Source organism: Alternaria rosae, assembly GCF_020736505.1.
Source record: "Alternaria rosae strain MPI-PUGE-AT-0040 chromosome Unknown BKA58scaffold_2, whole genome shotgun sequence".
In the NCBI taxonomy this organism is placed as follows: domain Eukaryota; kingdom Fungi; phylum Ascomycota; class Dothideomycetes; order Pleosporales; family Pleosporaceae; genus Alternaria; species Alternaria rosae.
In genome coordinates, this window is record NW_025763571.1 from 3,893,106 (window position 1) to 3,909,914 (window position 16,809).

A 16,809-nucleotide genomic window follows, 5' to 3' on the forward strand; every position below is an offset into this window, starting at 1 on the left:
GCATGGATGACCCCGGTCTAGCGCCACAGGTGAGCCGCGCCCCACTTTCACACGCGACGAGGGCCATGATTGCCCGCGCAACTGCTTCCACGACCGCATCATGCTTCCATCCCCGCCGCTATAGGCCTCACGTCATGAACAACTATTCTTCGCGATGGCATCCAACATCCCCGACCACTGGCTCTGGCTTGGCCTCGGTACAATCCCCTCCTCCACCAACCTATCAGCCCCGCTAACCCATCTCCCAGGCGTCTTCACCTTCATAGCCGTCCAGCAAGTCTCCTACGGCCTCAACCACATCCGCACCCTCACTGAGATCCGAGACCCCCAGAACATCCCCCAACAGCGCCGCGCCATCCCTTCCGGACCGCCGACTCACCAAGAAGATGCGATCAAGACAAGTTCCCTCTTGACACTGGCGACTAGTCACAACAACGACATCCGCGCCTCCGCCACCAAGATCCTATGTACACGCTTCTATGCTTCCAAGTCTGCCAAAGACCTGCTCATCAAAGACCTGTACTGTGCAGACGGAGAAGTTCTGCATCGTGCGCAGTTGGCCTTCAATCTGCTGGGTGACATGGGTGTCTGGAGGGACGATTCTTTGTTGCCCAATAACAGGTTCAGGTGGGACGTCGTTCAGCCTGGAATGGGAGGAGGTTCGCAAAGAGATGTCAGGCGGAGACGGAGAGAGGCCATGGTGATAAGCGATGGTGAAGGGCTGATTGGAAGTGATGATGTTTACATGAGGGGTCCAGATGGAGAGGAAGAACATGATGAGGAGTCGTTGTTTGTGTCTTGAAGACGCGAAGTTATGGACATGGTACGGAATTTTGAATATGATACCCCAGCGATGCTAGAATACACCTTCTCAGTTTGATATATCACTGCCTCAGTGTCTATCGTGCAATAGCGGATACTATACTCAAGCCCCCTATCGTCCATCTTCACTGCGGCCAAATCCTCTAAACCCTCCGACATCTCTTCTGAAGAATTTCCCAATGTTCTTCAAATTACTCTCCAGGTTTGCGCCTCCATCAGCACCTCCAGCCTGTTGCTGCTGGCCTGGGGCTGGGCTGCCGAATCGATCGACACCATCCCTTGCGGCATTGACGAGCATATTGCCCAGGCCTGTGGCGTCAAACCTGCCTCCACCAAGACTTGGTGTCCCCATAGTGCCCATTACACTTCCCGCCGCACTACCAACGCTACCTGCCGTCTGAATTTGCAGTGGCGTAAGGAACGGCGAGTTCTGGACAAGGTTCTCATGATTCGGCGATGCGCGGAAGGCAGAGAAGAGGTCGAGGAGCTGGGTTTGCTCAGCCTTGCGGATGCCCTTGAGATCCATAATCTTCTTGAAATTGGTGTCTGATTTGTCGGCAATGTGGATAAGGTAGGCTTGTACAAGGGCCTCTGGTGGCGAGGGACGGACTTGGAGCGTTTTGAGAAGAGGGTCGATCTTGGACATTGACTGGTTTACGCGTTTGATGAAGCTAATGGGCGGGTCAGCCGTACGTTATGCCAAACAGGGCGGTCTCAGAACATACCTTGCCGGTGGTGCTGTACCAGGCTCCTCATTGAGCGTGGGTAGCTCTGTGAAGCCTTTCTTCAGCACGTACGAATCCAGCAGCATCTGCTCTGCACCAACTTCCGAGATCGGCTTGCACTGCACTATGTTCGCAATATATGTGGAAGCCATCAAGTCGACAAGGTTGTCGCTGAAGGCTCGCGCATATTGCTGCTTATGAAGATACTTCAGGATTTCTCCAGATCTCTCCTTGACATTACGTAGAAGTTCTCCCACGTAGGTACTTTGGTCACCAACACTCTCAAGCTTTGCCCAAGGCGTGTTTCGCATCTCCCTCCAGCTAGGCTCGCACGCGATTTCTACTTTGCGGACAAGCATTCGAACTGTAGCGCTGGCGATACCCATGAAGGCGTCGGCTTGGCTCTGCAGATCCACCTTTTCCTTGAACTCTTCGTCTATGCGACCTCTTATCTTCTCTTCCAGTTGGTTGCAGGTCATGTAACAATAGTCTGCAGTGTTGAGAATGAGGATGGCGTCTTCGACAGATGGTCCTTGTGCTCCTGCCTTCTCACTAAGGAAGTAGTACAGCACTTGCTGGCCATACTGGTCCAAGTACTTGGCAAAGGTCATAGATAACTCCTGAAGTCTCGTTCCAGTCGAGAGTTTGGCGCATTGCGCCAACGTCATACGGTAGAATTGGAACAATTCTGTCGATGAGGGTATCACAGCTTGATGCGAGAAATCGTCTTCTGGATTTCGGAGGGGTTGCTGCCGATACTTTGGCATAAGGTTGGCAAGTTGCCTACAAAGTCAGCTTCGTTCTCCACAGGTACGTGTATGTAACCTACTTATCTTGAGACTCCACCCAGAGGCTCATGTAGGGTTCAAAAGCCTCGGAGATGACCTGACTAAAGCCATGTGGGCGGTCATCCTTAGAAGCGACTGTGTCCATCGAAGAACGAGACTGCAGAGAGTGAGTACGTATGACAATGTGATGGACTGTCTTCACGAACCTCGTTGGTGAACCGCCTCTCCAAGCTGTGTTCGAAGTCAAGCGTCTCCTGTAAGCACGAAAGGAGTAGTTCGACGTCCAGACTCTGCCCGTCCCCTCTCCGTACAGCCTTTTGCAATATAGACTTGAAGTCTTCGCGTGTTCCTTCGCAAAACGAGTTGGCCAGCATCTCGTTCACTCTCCAGTAGGCTGGGAAGATGGAAGCATGTTCGACATCGTATGTTTTCATCATTCGGTTGAACCAGCTGTATCTTCGCCCAATATTGTCTAAGGATCCAGCCTGTTATTGTTAGCACCGTGTTACCACGAAAGAGTACGAATGTCCCACCTCATCATTGCCCCGGAAAACTTGGCGGTACTCCCGAAGCTGCGTATTGCAGTACCAGTTGATAAGCCGTGTACGAGCGTGCTCTCCGAGGGCATCAATGACCAGACATGCTTCCGCCAACATTCCTTTCCGTTGGGCTGTTTCGCCCTTGGCGAATGTCACCTCGAAATCCTCGCAGACCTGCTCCAGCAATTCGCCCTGCACATCTGCTACGTTGCGACTCAGCGTTGCGATCTGGTCTATCGAGCGATAGCTCTTGAAGTGTGCCACCAGCTGTATCACAGCCTGAAGAAGCTGTGCGCATTCCCGGTATTGCCGCGACTTGCTGAGGCTCCGTAATTGTTCGTATGCCGTCGTCAGCATCTGAAGGCGCTTCAACGCCGTCATGGAGAGCGTCAGGTTCTTCTTGGTGCTATCCAAGCGCTTTATGTCTGCAGTCATCTCGGTGATGGTTTGCTCCGTCTGCATAGCCCGCTCTCGGACGCTCTCGATCTTCTTGAAGAGGTCAGCGAGCTCTGCCTTGGCGGCCTGGATGCGCTGCACGCTGTCGGCATCGGCAGTGGACTGTGAGGCGACAACGCCTGCGATGTCTTCGTCGAGGTCATGCTGGTAACTGCGGAGGGCATCCGACGTGGCAGAAACGGACGAGAGTGCGGCGGGGTGGGAAAAGATGGCGTTGAGGTGATCGATAGGGTCGTATGAAGCTGCATTGAGCGTCAGCGCGGAATCCATGCTTGTGGGTGTTACTGCAACTGCGTACTAGATTCCAGCGAGGTGGAGGGCGCAGGCATGTGGTTCGGCGGGCGTCCGCGTCAATGGCATGCGCTCGCGGTACACGGTTGCAGTCGTAGCAGCGGCAAGGAAGGCACGGCCAAGGTGCAAACTAAGATGAAAAGTATCCTATCTCTCTAGGACGCAGTACGAATGATTGGATTTATTGGCAATTGCCTAAGGTCTTCCATGCTTCACAAGACAATATCCCACGCGTCCTCAATCAGGGTCTCTATTCCGAGGTCCGAGCTCATCGCGCTAGAGCACCCTGACGTGTGGTAATATCGCCTGCGAGCGTATACAGAGCACAAATACAACAGTCATGCATACCAGAGTCTACAAATACACTCGGATACCACTTGATTTTGAGATACGGGCTTACTATTGTAACCCAGGCACTATTGCGGGAATAGACCCAGAAACCCGTTGTAAACTAAACTGCGGTCTTTTTGCGTGAGTGAGCTTGCATCCCCTGTGCCGGTCCAATAGAAGAGTCCACCTAGTCCGTTTTGACGAACGTAGTTGGCCTTCATCTTGACTGTGTGCGGGGTATCGTATGTGACTAGCCCTCCGTCACCACCAATGCAGTAGGCTGCGCCCAACTGCTCGTCAACGTGCTCTTCCGCACCCGGACGTGGTAGATCTCGGTACTCGAATGTGCCCTCCTCTCCTGCCTGCCCGGAGAACGAGTGACCAATACCACGGGTTCCGGTGAAACTGCGGCCATATGCTGGCACACCCATGACAATCTTGTGTCTTGGAACACCTTGCTGCATCATGTACGAGACAGCTGAGTGGCACGATATTGCGGCTTCGGGACTATGCGGGATGGGTGGTGTGAACAGTTGAGCCTGATGCCCGCACTTGCTGACCCACGGTCCAGAGTAGTCGTAAGCCATAAGGTTGATCATGTCCAGATAGTGCGAAGCATGTGCCAGGTTGATGTGTTGAAGGGCCCATTCGCCTGCCGGAAGTGCCGAAGAGAGGGTGTACTGAGGAGCTGGCAAATACTGACGAAGTATAGCCAGAAGAGCGATGTAGTCTTGACCTTGACTGGCATCTGAAGGGTGCTCCCAGTCGACTGTCGTCTGCTTAGTATAGACGTTTCAGTTTGGATTTGAACACCCACTATCGACTCCATCGATCCCGAATTGCTGTACCAATGCCAACGATGACTGGGCGAAACGCTCACGGCATGCAGGATCTCGAGCTACGCCAGCGAAAGGCTCACTGCCTTTTCCACCGCCACCGACAGATAGTACAACTCGTAATCTGGTGTACTTTCGCTTCAGAAGGGCGAAAGAGTTCAGACAGCCCTTTGTGGCAGGAATATCGTCAGTGCCTGGAACCTCGATTTGAGCATCGGCCCATTCATCGCTCAGCTACAATGCGAGTTAGTCAGGGAGACTTCTGTACATCTGACAGACTCACGTAGACAGTTCCATCATCTTTCACCCTGTGACCATGTTAGCCCTATCACCCAGTGACTCGGTCCAGCCCTTAGCGTACCAGGCAAACGCATAAAAGACGTGCGAGATGACATCGTAGTTCAGTGACACAGGTGGCTGGTCGCGATAGATGCGCCAGTTAGGATAGTAGACTCCGTTCCAGTACATGGCTTGCAGCGGTGTAGAGAAAGTGGTGTCGTGACCAGGCGGGTTGAAGTAGTGTCGGCTCATTTTCGGTCGTCGTCAGCTACAGCCTAGCTTGCTGCACGTCAGAACACCCTGCAGGTATAGGCGGGTACCCGGACTTTGAAGGATCAAAGTTGGACGGATATCGGAAGCTCTTTTTCGTCTTGGTATCTCGAGATTTGGTCTTGGTAACGAAAATGTATAGGTACGTATGTAGTTCAGAGCTGTGTGTGTCGTCGATGATTCCTGTGATTGGAAGGTTAGTAGACAAGAGAAGATGGAGAAAAGGGTCGAGATTGTCTAGGGTAATTCTGGAGCACTTCTTGCTTGTATATGAATATAAATGCAACGCAATCAATAGTGGCACCGGAGGCCATCGGTGATGCAATGCTTCTAATGATCGTCTTGAGACCAACGGACCGCGCAATCATCCTAGAAAGGACGGAGGCTTCTATGCAGGCCTTGCTATAGTGGCTTTACTACATAATCGACGGTGAGGCCCAGTCTGGCAACTGATGGACCACAGATAGACACTAGACTGCCACCCCAAGCATCCCTGATCGCGTTAAGCAGGCCTGTGTCGCGTACGAGGTTGCAATTTTCTCAATATTCCGACGTCGTAATGTGGGCCTAGTGCTTCGAGAGCAAAACGATGAAGTCCACCACAGAACGGTTCAGCTCTACCCCATACCAGCGGGAGTGCAAGGACATAGTGACGCGAAACTGGGTATTGAAGCAACGTCAATATTGAGCCGAGGACGATTTCTCAAATTGTCGCGGAATATAGACGGACTATTGACTGCTGATTATACGACCAGGAACGGCTTTCCGGATCCTTGTGGGGAGAGGACATGACGCAAGCGGCTAGAAGTATAGCAGCCAAGGAGCATCTAACGCCGTGTTGCATGAGTGGTGACCAGGTGAAGGGACGACCCCGCACGGAATCAAAGCCTGGAAACGATCATGGCTGCCTGCGAACACGTTGATGAAAATGCACAGATCACGCAAAGCGTATCGACGGGCCGCGAAGAGCAAAGCGAGCACCGTCAAGCGTCGTATGCGATAGGTCTCGGGGTCGCACGATCGGTTTGACGGCACGTAGGAAACGCAGATGTAGTGGGTAGATCAGGGTAAGTCAAAGGCCGAGCGGGATGTAACCGCCATGTAATACGCATCCGGTAAGTTGCAGATGCAGATGTGGATGCGGGAGTACGGTGATCGCCGTCGGACCGGAACAATGAAGCTCAGCATCTTCTCTAGCGTCCACGTGATTCCGCGTCCACTTTCGAGGTTATTGGTGATCGCGCGAGTTCCAACGACGTCACATCAACAACGCAACACCCCAAGTCTATCCTTTCCACTTATCGCATACTACTCACCCACCTGAGGTAGTCAGTGCGCGCCGCGATGACTGAAGTTGCGAACCCCGTACCAACGCCCGCGCCCGAACCGAAGCCGATAGAAGCTCAGGCGCCACAATATACTTTCAAGTTCAGCGAGTTTCTTCGGCGTGAATATCGCTTCGGCCTCAGTCCCGACCGTCCGGTATGCAAGGCATATCTTCAAGGCCACTGTCCCGACGGGAACAGGTGTCCAAACAAACACAACGTCTCGTCATCCTACAACAAGTATGCGGCTTTGTATCGGAACATGTGGACACTCATATACTAACACATCTCAGTCTCGTATGCAAACATTGGCTGCGTGGCTTATGTAAAAAGGGCGAAACGTGCGAGTTCCTTCACGAGTACAACCTACGACGAATGCCCGAGTGCTCCTACTACGCCCGAACCCAGACGTGCTCTAACGGTGACGACTGTCTTTACCTCCACATCGACCCCGAAGCCAAGCGACCATCATGCCCACATTACGACCGAGGCTTCTGTCCACTAGGGCCATACTGCGCACTCAAACATAACAAGAAGGAGAAGCTGTGTCCCTTCTACCTCTGCGGATTCTGTCCTGAGGGCAAGGGCTGCAAGTATGGTGCACACCCACGGTTCCCCACTGAACTCAAGAAGCCCGAGGTGCGCGTGGAGAAGAGCCCCGAGGAGCTCGAGGCTGAGAGGATAGAGCGCGAGCGCGAGATGATGAGGAGAGAAGAAGAGGATCGTGAGCGTGATGAAAGGAACGGTCATCAAGGTGGTCGCGGCTTTAGGGGCAACTGGGATCGCAAGAAGCGCGGAGGCCGGAGAGGCAGAGGCGGCAGGGGAAGAGGAGAATACTGATGGGCTATCTGCAGGCTTACTGGAGCTTCAGAATGCTACAAAACGCCTTTCATTAAGGCGGTGGCCGACCATCGCGCCCGGCGCGTACCGGACATAAGCCAAGAAATCGAGACGGAAAGAATAGTGATACCCCCAAGCTTGATTGTGGTATCAAGCGCTTATCAGCAGAAGTCCTGACTTGGATGGTCATCCAGTGATCTTAGTTTGAAACCTCGGTTGGCTCTGAAAAGGCGGATGTACAAAGACAATTGCCTGATGGCAATTATGGTGGGTGTATACCGTGAGCCTCAGCGCTTGGCCAAGAGGAGATGAGTCCACCATAGAGTACTATTATTACATGGCTTCGCGATGTGATCTCTTATGGCTGATCTAAGATGGTTTGCATGATCAGAGTAAATCCTCCAATCAATCATGATTACATACTTAACTATTTGTAATTACTGTGCTGTACATTCATATGTCAGGGCGAACCTGGAAAGCATGGTGGAGACTCTTGCCTAGCTCCGTTCTAGCGCACCCACATACCTACGGCTCAGCTCTGAATGCGGGTGCAACCCTAAATCCATCACATGCAACCCAGTTTCGATCTCGTTTCCTCACATTCATCGGGAACCATTCATTCTGCGCGTTCTAGACGCCGTATCACGGGGATCTGGCTGCCAGAAATCAGGAGTGGCGCGCAGCCATGATCTAGCGACATCAGATCGAAGGTCCCGACAGCACTTCAAGCGGCGCTTGTGATCTCATGTCCCCCTGGTAGCAATGCCGAAGATGGTGACTGTTGCGCAATCGTTTTGTCTATACTCATCACTCACCCTTGCAGGGCAGGTTGGACCATCTCTGCGTTTAGAACTGGCGAAAGATATCATGTTTATCTTTAGGATGTTGACCGGAAGCCCTGAACACCTATCGCAACCATCCATCAGCCTTGCAAGTGAGTTGCGTTGACCAGGTGTAGAAGGCGCTCACCTCTCACCGGCGCTTCTGGTCTCAGTATACATTGAATGTGTATACCGTGCCTCTTGTCTCGTCGAGTTCAAATTGATGCTGTGGTCGCACAAATTCCTTCTCGATGTCGGCGGCGCAGGCTGTCCGCCAGTGGCTTTGCAACTCCACCACACCTGAAGCTCCGACCTGCAGCTATATGGGCGTCTGCCCCCGCACTCTATCAGCAGCAATCGAATTAGCGATAACCTTCTCATTGCAGCAACCAGAGAGAGCTTCGCAGTAAGCGCGAGTCAAGCATCAGACCTTCTTTGAGGCTCAGCCGAACACCAAGTGTCGTCGAAAGCCGGGTATCAGGTCGACGTTGTCTCTTCCCTAAGCCGATCAACTCGGCGCTGAGTTGATATTATCAGGGCAGATGACGCGGTTGCTTCTCGGTGACCCGATGAGTATATAGTATCAAGGAATGGCATCGCACCTCCATCTGAACAAGAACTGCAAGCCCTTACTCACACGAACTCAGTCGACATATCCGAGAACATCGAAACAGGCATCTAGGTACTCTGCCGTCTCAAGCCATTCAACAGCGCGGCTTGTTCGTCTTTGCAATAGGTTCTGAACCTTCGCCCCTTGCCATACCCAGGCAACATTCTCGTACTTCAGTGGATTTCGCTCTTGTCCTCGCCCGTTCAATGCGCGTTTGAACCCTTGCCGTTGCTTTCAATGTCGCACTAACTCTCTGCAGTCCCTCGGGCCAATGGCAACCAACCCGGTCACTTACCCGATGTCCCCACAGTCGTCCTCGGCACAACAAGCCCCAAATAACCTGGTCAACCACTCGACATTGAACAACGGAGGATATCCCGAGCTCGCCTCCTTTTTCTCACAATGTAGCAGGTCTCTGCACCTGCGAAGTTTTTCCGCCCTAGCAGCACGCCTTTTGCTTTACCGCCAGCATGAGTTGATAGTGTTGGAGAGAAGACTAAAAGCGCTTGAACGCGGGGACGCTCAAGACAATGACCGTGACAAGCGACTCTTCTCGGAGGATTTTGCTCCGCTCAAAAAACAGAGTCGTGCCACCGGGATTCCTGATACACAGTACAAGGTGTATGAGAAACTCAAATCAGAGATGAGAGAATATGGTACGTACCTGTCGCCGATGTCTCGTACGACCTAGATTGACTTTAGTAGAAGAAGCACTCCTTCGCTTTGACCGCCTTGCTCAAAAGGGATATGATATAACGGAACTTGATTTCCTCCAAGGGTTCATGGATGAACATATAACTCTTTCAGGGTGCGATTCCAGAGCTTGGGGTTCTATGGAGGAACCAAAAGAACATGCACCTGATCTAATCCAAGTCGTGGATCAGCGAAGCCCTAGTACGATGGGAAGATTATTCCGGGATAAGTTCTTGCTGTGGATGCCGCGCTCTCCAAGCCTTCAGAGACTTTTGATTGGATCCACGAGGGCACCAGACGAATGGGGTCACTATAACTTCAGCAATCGCAGGTTCGAAGTCATCTCGTTGTTACTAGGTAATCTCGCCACTTCGGTTTTGATATACGTGGCGGTGACGTCGCTATACCTCACAACTGGCAGCGCGGCCCGTATCGCTGGGGTGATCATTATTGCTGCAACCATTACAGCTTGCAGTGTCTTGTTCCAGAATCAGCAATTCATCTCCATGATTTCCACGTAAGTCCACCCCCTCTCCGTTTATCTGAAAAATCAGCTAACAGGTAAAGGGTATGCGCTGTCCTGGTAACCTTGTTATTGAACGACGGCCCTCGACAGCCCCGATCGACGCAGACTCAGTCAACAGTCGCTACCTAGAATGGTAAAGACACAGTCCGAAGTCGACACGCATGTGGTATGGCCCTTTGAGTACATGCGCGGCAGCGTCTCCGAAGCTTAGCCAGATTGTATAATGCCTGGAGAAAATGGAAGCAGTGAGTAAACGTAATACACAGAGAGCTTGCCGCAAGAAGTTCGAACTCCTTCTGTCAGTGGGTAATAAGGCGACCGCGCACGAGCCTCGATCGACTATGGACCGGAGCGTCACGCACTAGACCAACATCGGTCGCTGTGGCGTTGCCTTTCCCACATCTAGCGTCAGCCGAGTGCCTCTCGCGCACATCAGGACGAGAAATGTATATCCAGAGACCTTCCCGCTGTCAGGAACTCTACGAACTTCATACCAGTCATTCTTTCGCTACACTTTCCAGCTTACCTTTGAGCTGAGCGGCTTTCCCATCGGGCAGTTGCCTGCATGATCAAGACATGCGACACCCTGGAGGAGGACCAGAACATTCGGAGCCCAGACGGTGCTTTGACCAGGGGTTGTATGCCAAGCAAAGTGGTGAGAGGCGAGTGGTCTTTGCGGCTTGATCTGTGGAAGGTCGAAACAATCCACGAGCATTATTCCGGCTGAATATTGAGGTTGTCGAGGTCTAAACACCATCAATTCTTCTTCCAGTCATATGCACGGGTCTTGATCAGCTAGAGATTCTGATGCTGGATGCCCAAAAGACTAGGTCTGCGCAGCTCGACACCCCGAACATGGTCGCTGTGCATGTCTAGGGGGGTTTTACGGCATCGCGCATCCGGCTGCGCATTTCGATATGCCAGCTCGAATTCTCATAGCTCGCTTGTCTGAACAGACCATTTTCAGGACAATAAATTTCCTGGCCGGAGACCACCCTCTACACTTCAGCTCCACGGCCGCACACAACCACCTTCAGCACTGGGAACATCTCACCCGATTGAACAAACATGAGGCCGGTAGTACAGTCAAATGACTGCGTAGCCACAGTTGATTGGCAGCGGAGACAAGGTAAGATGTTATAGGTCATTGTGTCATCCAGGCATTTTACTGATACTGAAGTTCAGCTTTGTTGAAGGATCCAGCATACAGGGCCAAATTCACGTACCGAAAAAAAGCTGCGCAAGAAGCGGACAGAGTCGCGTCGACTGTGGACCGTGGCCCATCCAGCAACACTCAGCAACCACACTCTACGGTAGCTGCCACTCAGCCTCATTCTACATTCTCGAGCGAACAGGGCGCGTCATCTATTTCCCCTTGAGCCTCTCGCGATCATATAGGCCTTACTGGATGGTGGCTATGGGACTTAGTGAGCTTCGGAAGATTTGTTACCCTGACTACCCGCATTGGCATCGAGTCAGAGACCTCACCGGTCAGCAAGCATTTGGCAAGAGCGGTGGCACGGGCGGAGACAACCTGGTAATGATGACCATTGGTCCGACTTCGCAAGAGTCTTATCCCTAACAGGCGATGGCGGCTTTGGAAGGCCTCAGTCGAGCAAGATGTAGCCATCGACGTCACCAAAGCCAATGAAAGTACAGCAATTCACGCGGCTCTGCCAATTCATGTCAAACCCTTTTCATTGCCCTCTCCAGCCGGCTCTCACATTTTTACGTTAAATCATGACGATGTTGTGTGTGGCTCAAACCTCAAATTTCGGTTGATGGGCCTGGACATAGGTCCTTCAGATAGTTACGAAGGATTCTGAGGCTTTTCGCTTTGAGTCCGATACAAGGGTGACACAGATCCTCGCACGGTTGCCGCTCGTGACGAAGGACGGTACGCTCGTTTGACGAAAGCGCTGTAGCCCCAGCCGTGGGTTTATCTCACGTTGGGAGAAAAGCCAAACTTTTTCTATGCTGCAGGCAGACCCGCGGACAGGATTTCGGAAGCTTCATGTTCACATAGATCCCACGATTTGCTTGGTATCTGGAGCTGCGTGCTTCGCACGAGTAAGGCCTCCCGGGCTCGCTTGCGGCCAGAGGCGCATGCCCAGATGCATATTCCCGACGTTTGTGACGGCTGAAAGCTAGCCAGGGGTGATCATAGAGTAGACAGGCTGGGCAGCGTACTGTCAAGAGCCTGGCAAACGCGGCGAGGGTCTCTTTCGCACTCATAGCATGTCCAACTCGCCACTACCTATGCTGCGACGTCGCGCCCGCAAGACAAATGCGACATGGGCACTTCTACCATTCTTCTATGAGGTCCTGTTGGTGTCTCATAACCGTCCATGGGCACCAAGGCCGCTTCCTGAAGTTGTCAAAGGTACATCCAATATTCCACGAGACAAAAGCTAACACATTCTCCGAACCAGATGTGATCAGCTTCCAGAGAGCGGAGTCAGTGATAGGACTCAAAGACTAAGCGGCCGTCTTCCTTGCAAGCTACGCTGCACGAGAACCAGGTACAGCCCGTCGCTACACCCAAGTGCCGAACCCTTGGCTCGCCATCCTCACGCTCGAAAGCCCTTACCAATCACGTTGACGCGACAACAACACACAAACCCCACGCTTATACCCCCACGATCGTACCGAACAGATGGCGAATGTGGAGGGGCTTGCGGTCTGCATGCATCCTTCCGTGCTTCCGCACCGTTGGGCTTGCGTTTGATTTGACGACGCCCTTAGTACTTGCGTTGCTGTGTCACAAGGGAGGAACATATGGAGGTGTAGCGCGTGAAATGCGTGCGGTGTCGCATGGTGGATGTGTACATTATTGCATACGGACCGGAAGACGATGCGAAGTGAACGGAAACGCCAGTGAGCCACGGCAGTAGCGAGCAAAGACATACAAAAGATCCTGGTTCGCTGCTTTGTACAAGGTTCATGCATGCGCGGAGTCTTGGGCGTTCGTTGCGGTTGTTCTTGAACAAGACAAGGTGGCAAGGAATGTTGATAGCTGGTTGCTTCACTAACGCGCGAACATCATGTGTATACTTTCACGCGAACACTGCATACACCCGCTCGATGAACAATCCCCTAGTGTCGTGGATAGGGTATAATGGCATTGACTGGAAGGATACGAGTACATTAGAAGGTGTCAGTATTCCACTGGGCTGTTCGAACTCGTTGTGAAGAGCGCCGACGGCGATACATCATCCAATCTCGTGGGCTTGCTCAAACTTGAGCTCATGTATTCTCTGCCACTTTGTGCGCCCCCCCCCCCCCCCCCCCCCCCCCCCCCCCCCTCTAATTGAGTCTGCCGCTCCCTTACGACTGTTCGTCCGATTCCGTGGTAGAAGGAATGAGTCTATAGGGGATACATCCCAGTAGTGGTGTGCAAAGATGTGCTCTTCCGAAGCTATATTACGCAAACGTGAGCAACCGCACATGGCGTTATCATGCAGAGCGAGCCACTAAATACCTTGTCTAAACCCTTGGAGATTGTGGCACTTGAGGCTCCGGGGCGCCAGTCCACTGAACATTCTGCGTCGACAGAGCTCGAAAATTGTCAGCATGTAAGCTTCCACTGATGGACGATGTACCTATGAAGCGGTTGCGGTGGAGTAATTGGAATCTTAGTACGAGATGACATCATGTATAGCGTGGTACTCGTTTGTTTCGAAATGCTAAGGGTGTGAAGGGGTCTTGGATCATGCGTTCGGTCGTTGGATAGCGGGAGTAGAGGAGAGAGACGAAAGGTCCCACTAGTTTTTAGGTGCACAGTTAGGAGCGTGCAAAAGCAATGACACGGGATGCACAGTTACTAGCATATCAACACTGCGACATCGGTGTGGGATCTGGATACTTGATGTACAACGGCACTAGCAGCTTTCACCGCGCGCCGTTCATGAAATATGACGATCGAAGTCGTCAAAAGGACTGACCTGGTGAGACCATTCTGGACACCAAACCACAGAACAAAAGCTCTTTCCTGGCTTGGATCAGTCTCATCGTCTGCTCTACGAGATCAATGCAGTCTCTTCGCAACGAGTAGAAGACTCTACACCGCTTCTTTGTATTTGCCATGACAGCAACCCTAAAAGTAAGTTCGTAGTGCTTACAGCTTCGTTGAGTGCAGTGGGTCATGATTTCAGTGAACGGTGTCGTAGGCGATCTCTGTGGCCTGATACCCCCGTCTGCTTGGTGTCTTTATCAAGCTCTGAGCAACAGAGGGTCTAGCTCAGATGGTTGTCAGTGATGCTGGTTTGCCATCTGAGTAGGCGCTGGGAAGGCATGTAAGTGGGCAACCGCGCGATGCCAGTCCAACAGGAAACCACTCTCGGGCCGAGATCTTCAACGCAAAGAAACGGGTGCGGCATGCAGTATTGCTATTACATTATTTCGAGTCACGTCTGCTTTTGATAGGCACTAGATGGCTATCTCATGACCGCGATAAACCTCCAGAAACGATATCGACAACGGTTGTATATTTCTATCGCTATGATGTTGGTTTGCTTTATCAAACATGTCCACGGCAACGATTCTTCTATTCTCATTCCATATGAAGCAAACAGTGTGAGGATGATAGCAAGTGTGGATATATACCTGACCTCTCAGTACGTACCTACTACTTCCTAAATCTATTTTGGCATAGCGCTGGTGCGGTGCGATCATCGAGATGCCATACTACAGCTCCAGATGTCCTGAATAATGCAATTACAGGTGGTTGGATCCAAACCCGACACACTCGTTCCTTTAGACCTTTAGCAGGACTGCATATATCATCCTCGACTTCTGAGAACTCCCGGGTACTCCCTGAATGTGAATGGGAAAATTTCTTACGGAAACCTGCCCCAAATCTCATCCCCACATCTTAACGACCACAGCTGCTTCTCGACCAGACCGAGTCGTTCTGTTCCTCTCCTGCACCAATGTCCTTGGGCTCATGTTGTCTGCATCTTTCGCTGTTGCTCACACGTCTCACGCATTCTATTTTCTTTGCGCATCTCTTCTGCACCGTCTAGGACTGCATGACTGTCATCACTCCCTCCTGCAACTGCTGACATGCACGATGCAAATCAGCGTCATCTTTTGACCAAGTAGGAGTGGTTCTAAACAAACTGAAGCGAGCTTACAGTATCCAATTCGTGGGCGGAACTAGAAAGAGAAGATCTGCAAGAACAACCGTAGCTTCGATGCGCTCACAGGTGTTTGTTCTGTTTGGGTTGATCTTTAGGCAGAGAGGTAACGGCCTGGTCTACCAATTCTTTCGTAAGCCCAATATGGTTGCGCATACCGGAGTTATAAACGGCGATTGTCTGTTACTTGGGGGCCACGTTGTGAAACTTCTTGTTGTGAGCTTGTTTGTCGCGAACATATCGTGACTCATGGCAACCCCCGGAGCGGAGTGGTATGAAAGCCAAGATCAAGTTTATGGCCGCTGCAGGTGTGCGACTGTGAGCACTGACCCCGTGGCGTCAGGACGCCCCCTAGAGAGTACTGTGAGCCAGTGCATCAGCCTTCCGGTAAACCCTTCCATACGACATGTGGAGATGAAACAACTAGCACCTAGTTGGCAGTAAATTCTGACCAATAATTGAGCATGCATAGCGCAGATCCTTCCAAGATGGTTCATGACTTCTTGGTGCGCGCGATGATCGGTGTTACCTTCGCTCGAGTAGTCTCTAACGGCGGCCGTTGAAGAACGTGATACAGTGCTGAACTCATTGGAACTCGCTGCGAGCCAGGTCGTCTTTATGTTTTGCATGAAGGATGACCTACTGGATAAGAAAACCAGTGACGACATGTATCTGACCTACAGGTTGGCTGGGACCAGGCACCGATGCCAGATACCAACGAGCCGCCCACCGGGGGGTGACGCTGCCCTGTCGGAGGGAGGGTGGCCTCAGCACGCACCACTGCTTGGCTCAGCCTCAAACTATCCATCTCTACACGCGACTCTGATTCCATTCTTGTTTCCCTTGAACGGCAGGTTATGTTTCTCCCATTCTCAATCATTCGAGGTTTCCGAACTCCTCACACTCTCAAAGCTCATGCACGAAAATCGTAGTGTAAGTTTGCGTTCAGGTCGGCCATCTATAACTGCCAGCTTGATCACCTCGTCCGTTGACAGCTCACTCAAAATGTAGCTCATAAATCTCCATACGACCCATCGATTGAAGAAACCCGCCCGTCGAAAGCGCGAATACTGAGCTCGCTTCAGTCTACCCAACCGCGCATCTGCCTACATAGAGGTATTTGTTACTCTCGATATACGAACAGTTTCCCCCAGGGCTACCTGCGCGCCTTCTCGCACTGTCGCCGCCGTTGAAGTGATCCCGCAAACACCCAACAACGGTGTGAAGGCGTCAAGAGAAACACCATACACCACGCTTGGAAATGCGCACAACCGATCCTTTATCCAAGGCGTCTGCGGGTCATTATACTCGTGCGTTGAAACACGGCAATTGACGCGGCATTTCAACACCTTCGCTATGGACTTTACTGAACGCGACGGATGGGGTTATAACAAAATGGATACAAGACAAGAGAGGCACCCCCACACACTGACATAGTTCAAAACCATGAATAATCTTGTGGCTTCAGATGCGGCCTGTTCCCAAAACCAATGTCTGGGGTTATCCTTCCCCAACCATGG

At 52.0% G+C, this 16,809-nt stretch overlaps 7 protein-coding genes across 7 annotated transcripts; 5 read left to right on the top strand and 2 right to left on the bottom strand.

The window, feature by feature from the left end:
* The first annotated feature begins 10 nt into the window (after positions 1–10).
* Positions 11–902, top strand: BKA58DRAFT_105520 (uncharacterized protein). The gene is made up of 2 exons (XM_046163829.1): positions 11–197; positions 249–902. The coding sequence occupies exons 1-2, from the start codon at positions 155–157 to the stop codon at positions 800–802; spliced, it is 597 nt and encodes a 198-aa protein (XP_046029739.1). The 5' UTR covers positions 11–154; the 3' UTR covers positions 803–902.
* On the bottom strand, positions 869–3,621 carry BKA58DRAFT_105542 (Vps53-like protein). Its single transcript, XM_046163830.1, has 5 exons — positions 2,869–3,621; positions 2,542–2,820; positions 2,377–2,492; positions 1,548–2,330; positions 869–1,493 (listed from the first exon to the last, which is right to left on the bottom strand). Exons 1-5 carry the CDS (start codon positions 3,598–3,600, stop codon positions 935–937), a joined length of 2,469 nt encoding a protein of 822 aa, XP_046029740.1. The 5' UTR covers positions 3,601–3,621; the 3' UTR covers positions 869–934.
* Positions 3,622–3,833: 212 nt separating this feature from the next.
* On the bottom strand, positions 3,834–5,277 carry BKA58DRAFT_378211 (glycoside hydrolase superfamily). The gene is made up of 4 exons (XM_046169686.1): positions 5,149–5,277; positions 5,071–5,095; positions 4,769–5,021; positions 3,834–4,720 (listed from the first exon to the last, which is right to left on the bottom strand). Exons 1-4 carry the CDS (start codon positions 5,253–5,255, stop codon positions 4,038–4,040), a joined length of 1,068 nt encoding a protein of 355 aa, XP_046029741.1. The 5' UTR covers positions 5,256–5,277; the 3' UTR covers positions 3,834–4,037.
* A 1,403-nt stretch (positions 5,278–6,680) lies between these two features.
* On the top strand, positions 6,681–7,501 carry BKA58DRAFT_436601 (uncharacterized protein; the record flags this gene model as incomplete). Its single annotated transcript, XM_046173422.1, has 2 exons — positions 6,681–6,901; positions 6,955–7,501. The coding sequence occupies 2 exons, from the start codon at positions 6,681–6,683 to the stop codon at positions 7,499–7,501; spliced, it is 768 nt and encodes a 255-aa protein (XP_046029742.1).
* Positions 7,502–9,230: 1,729 nt separating this feature from the next.
* BKA58DRAFT_436602 (uncharacterized protein) lies at positions 9,231–10,280 on the top strand (the record flags this gene model as incomplete). Its single annotated transcript, XM_046173423.1, has 3 exons — positions 9,231–9,588; positions 9,638–10,142; positions 10,193–10,280. The coding sequence occupies 3 exons, from the start codon at positions 9,231–9,233 to the stop codon at positions 10,278–10,280; spliced, it is 951 nt and encodes a 316-aa protein (XP_046029743.1).
* Positions 10,281–12,989: 2,709 nt separating this feature from the next.
* BKA58DRAFT_105599 (uncharacterized protein) lies at positions 12,990–13,432 on the top strand. Its single transcript, XM_046163831.1, has one exon. The coding sequence runs from the start codon at positions 13,095–13,097 to the stop codon at positions 13,341–13,343; it is 249 nt and encodes an 82-aa protein (XP_046029744.1). The 5' UTR covers positions 12,990–13,094; the 3' UTR covers positions 13,344–13,432.
* Positions 13,433–14,498: 1,066 nt separating this feature from the next.
* BKA58DRAFT_378221 (uncharacterized protein) lies at positions 14,499–15,638 on the top strand. The gene is made up of 2 exons (XM_046169687.1): positions 14,499–15,210; positions 15,287–15,638. Exons 1-2 carry the CDS (start codon positions 14,977–14,979, stop codon positions 15,533–15,535), a joined length of 483 nt encoding a protein of 160 aa, XP_046029745.1. The 5' UTR covers positions 14,499–14,976; the 3' UTR covers positions 15,536–15,638.
* The last annotated feature ends 1,171 nt before the right edge of the window (positions 15,639–16,809 follow it).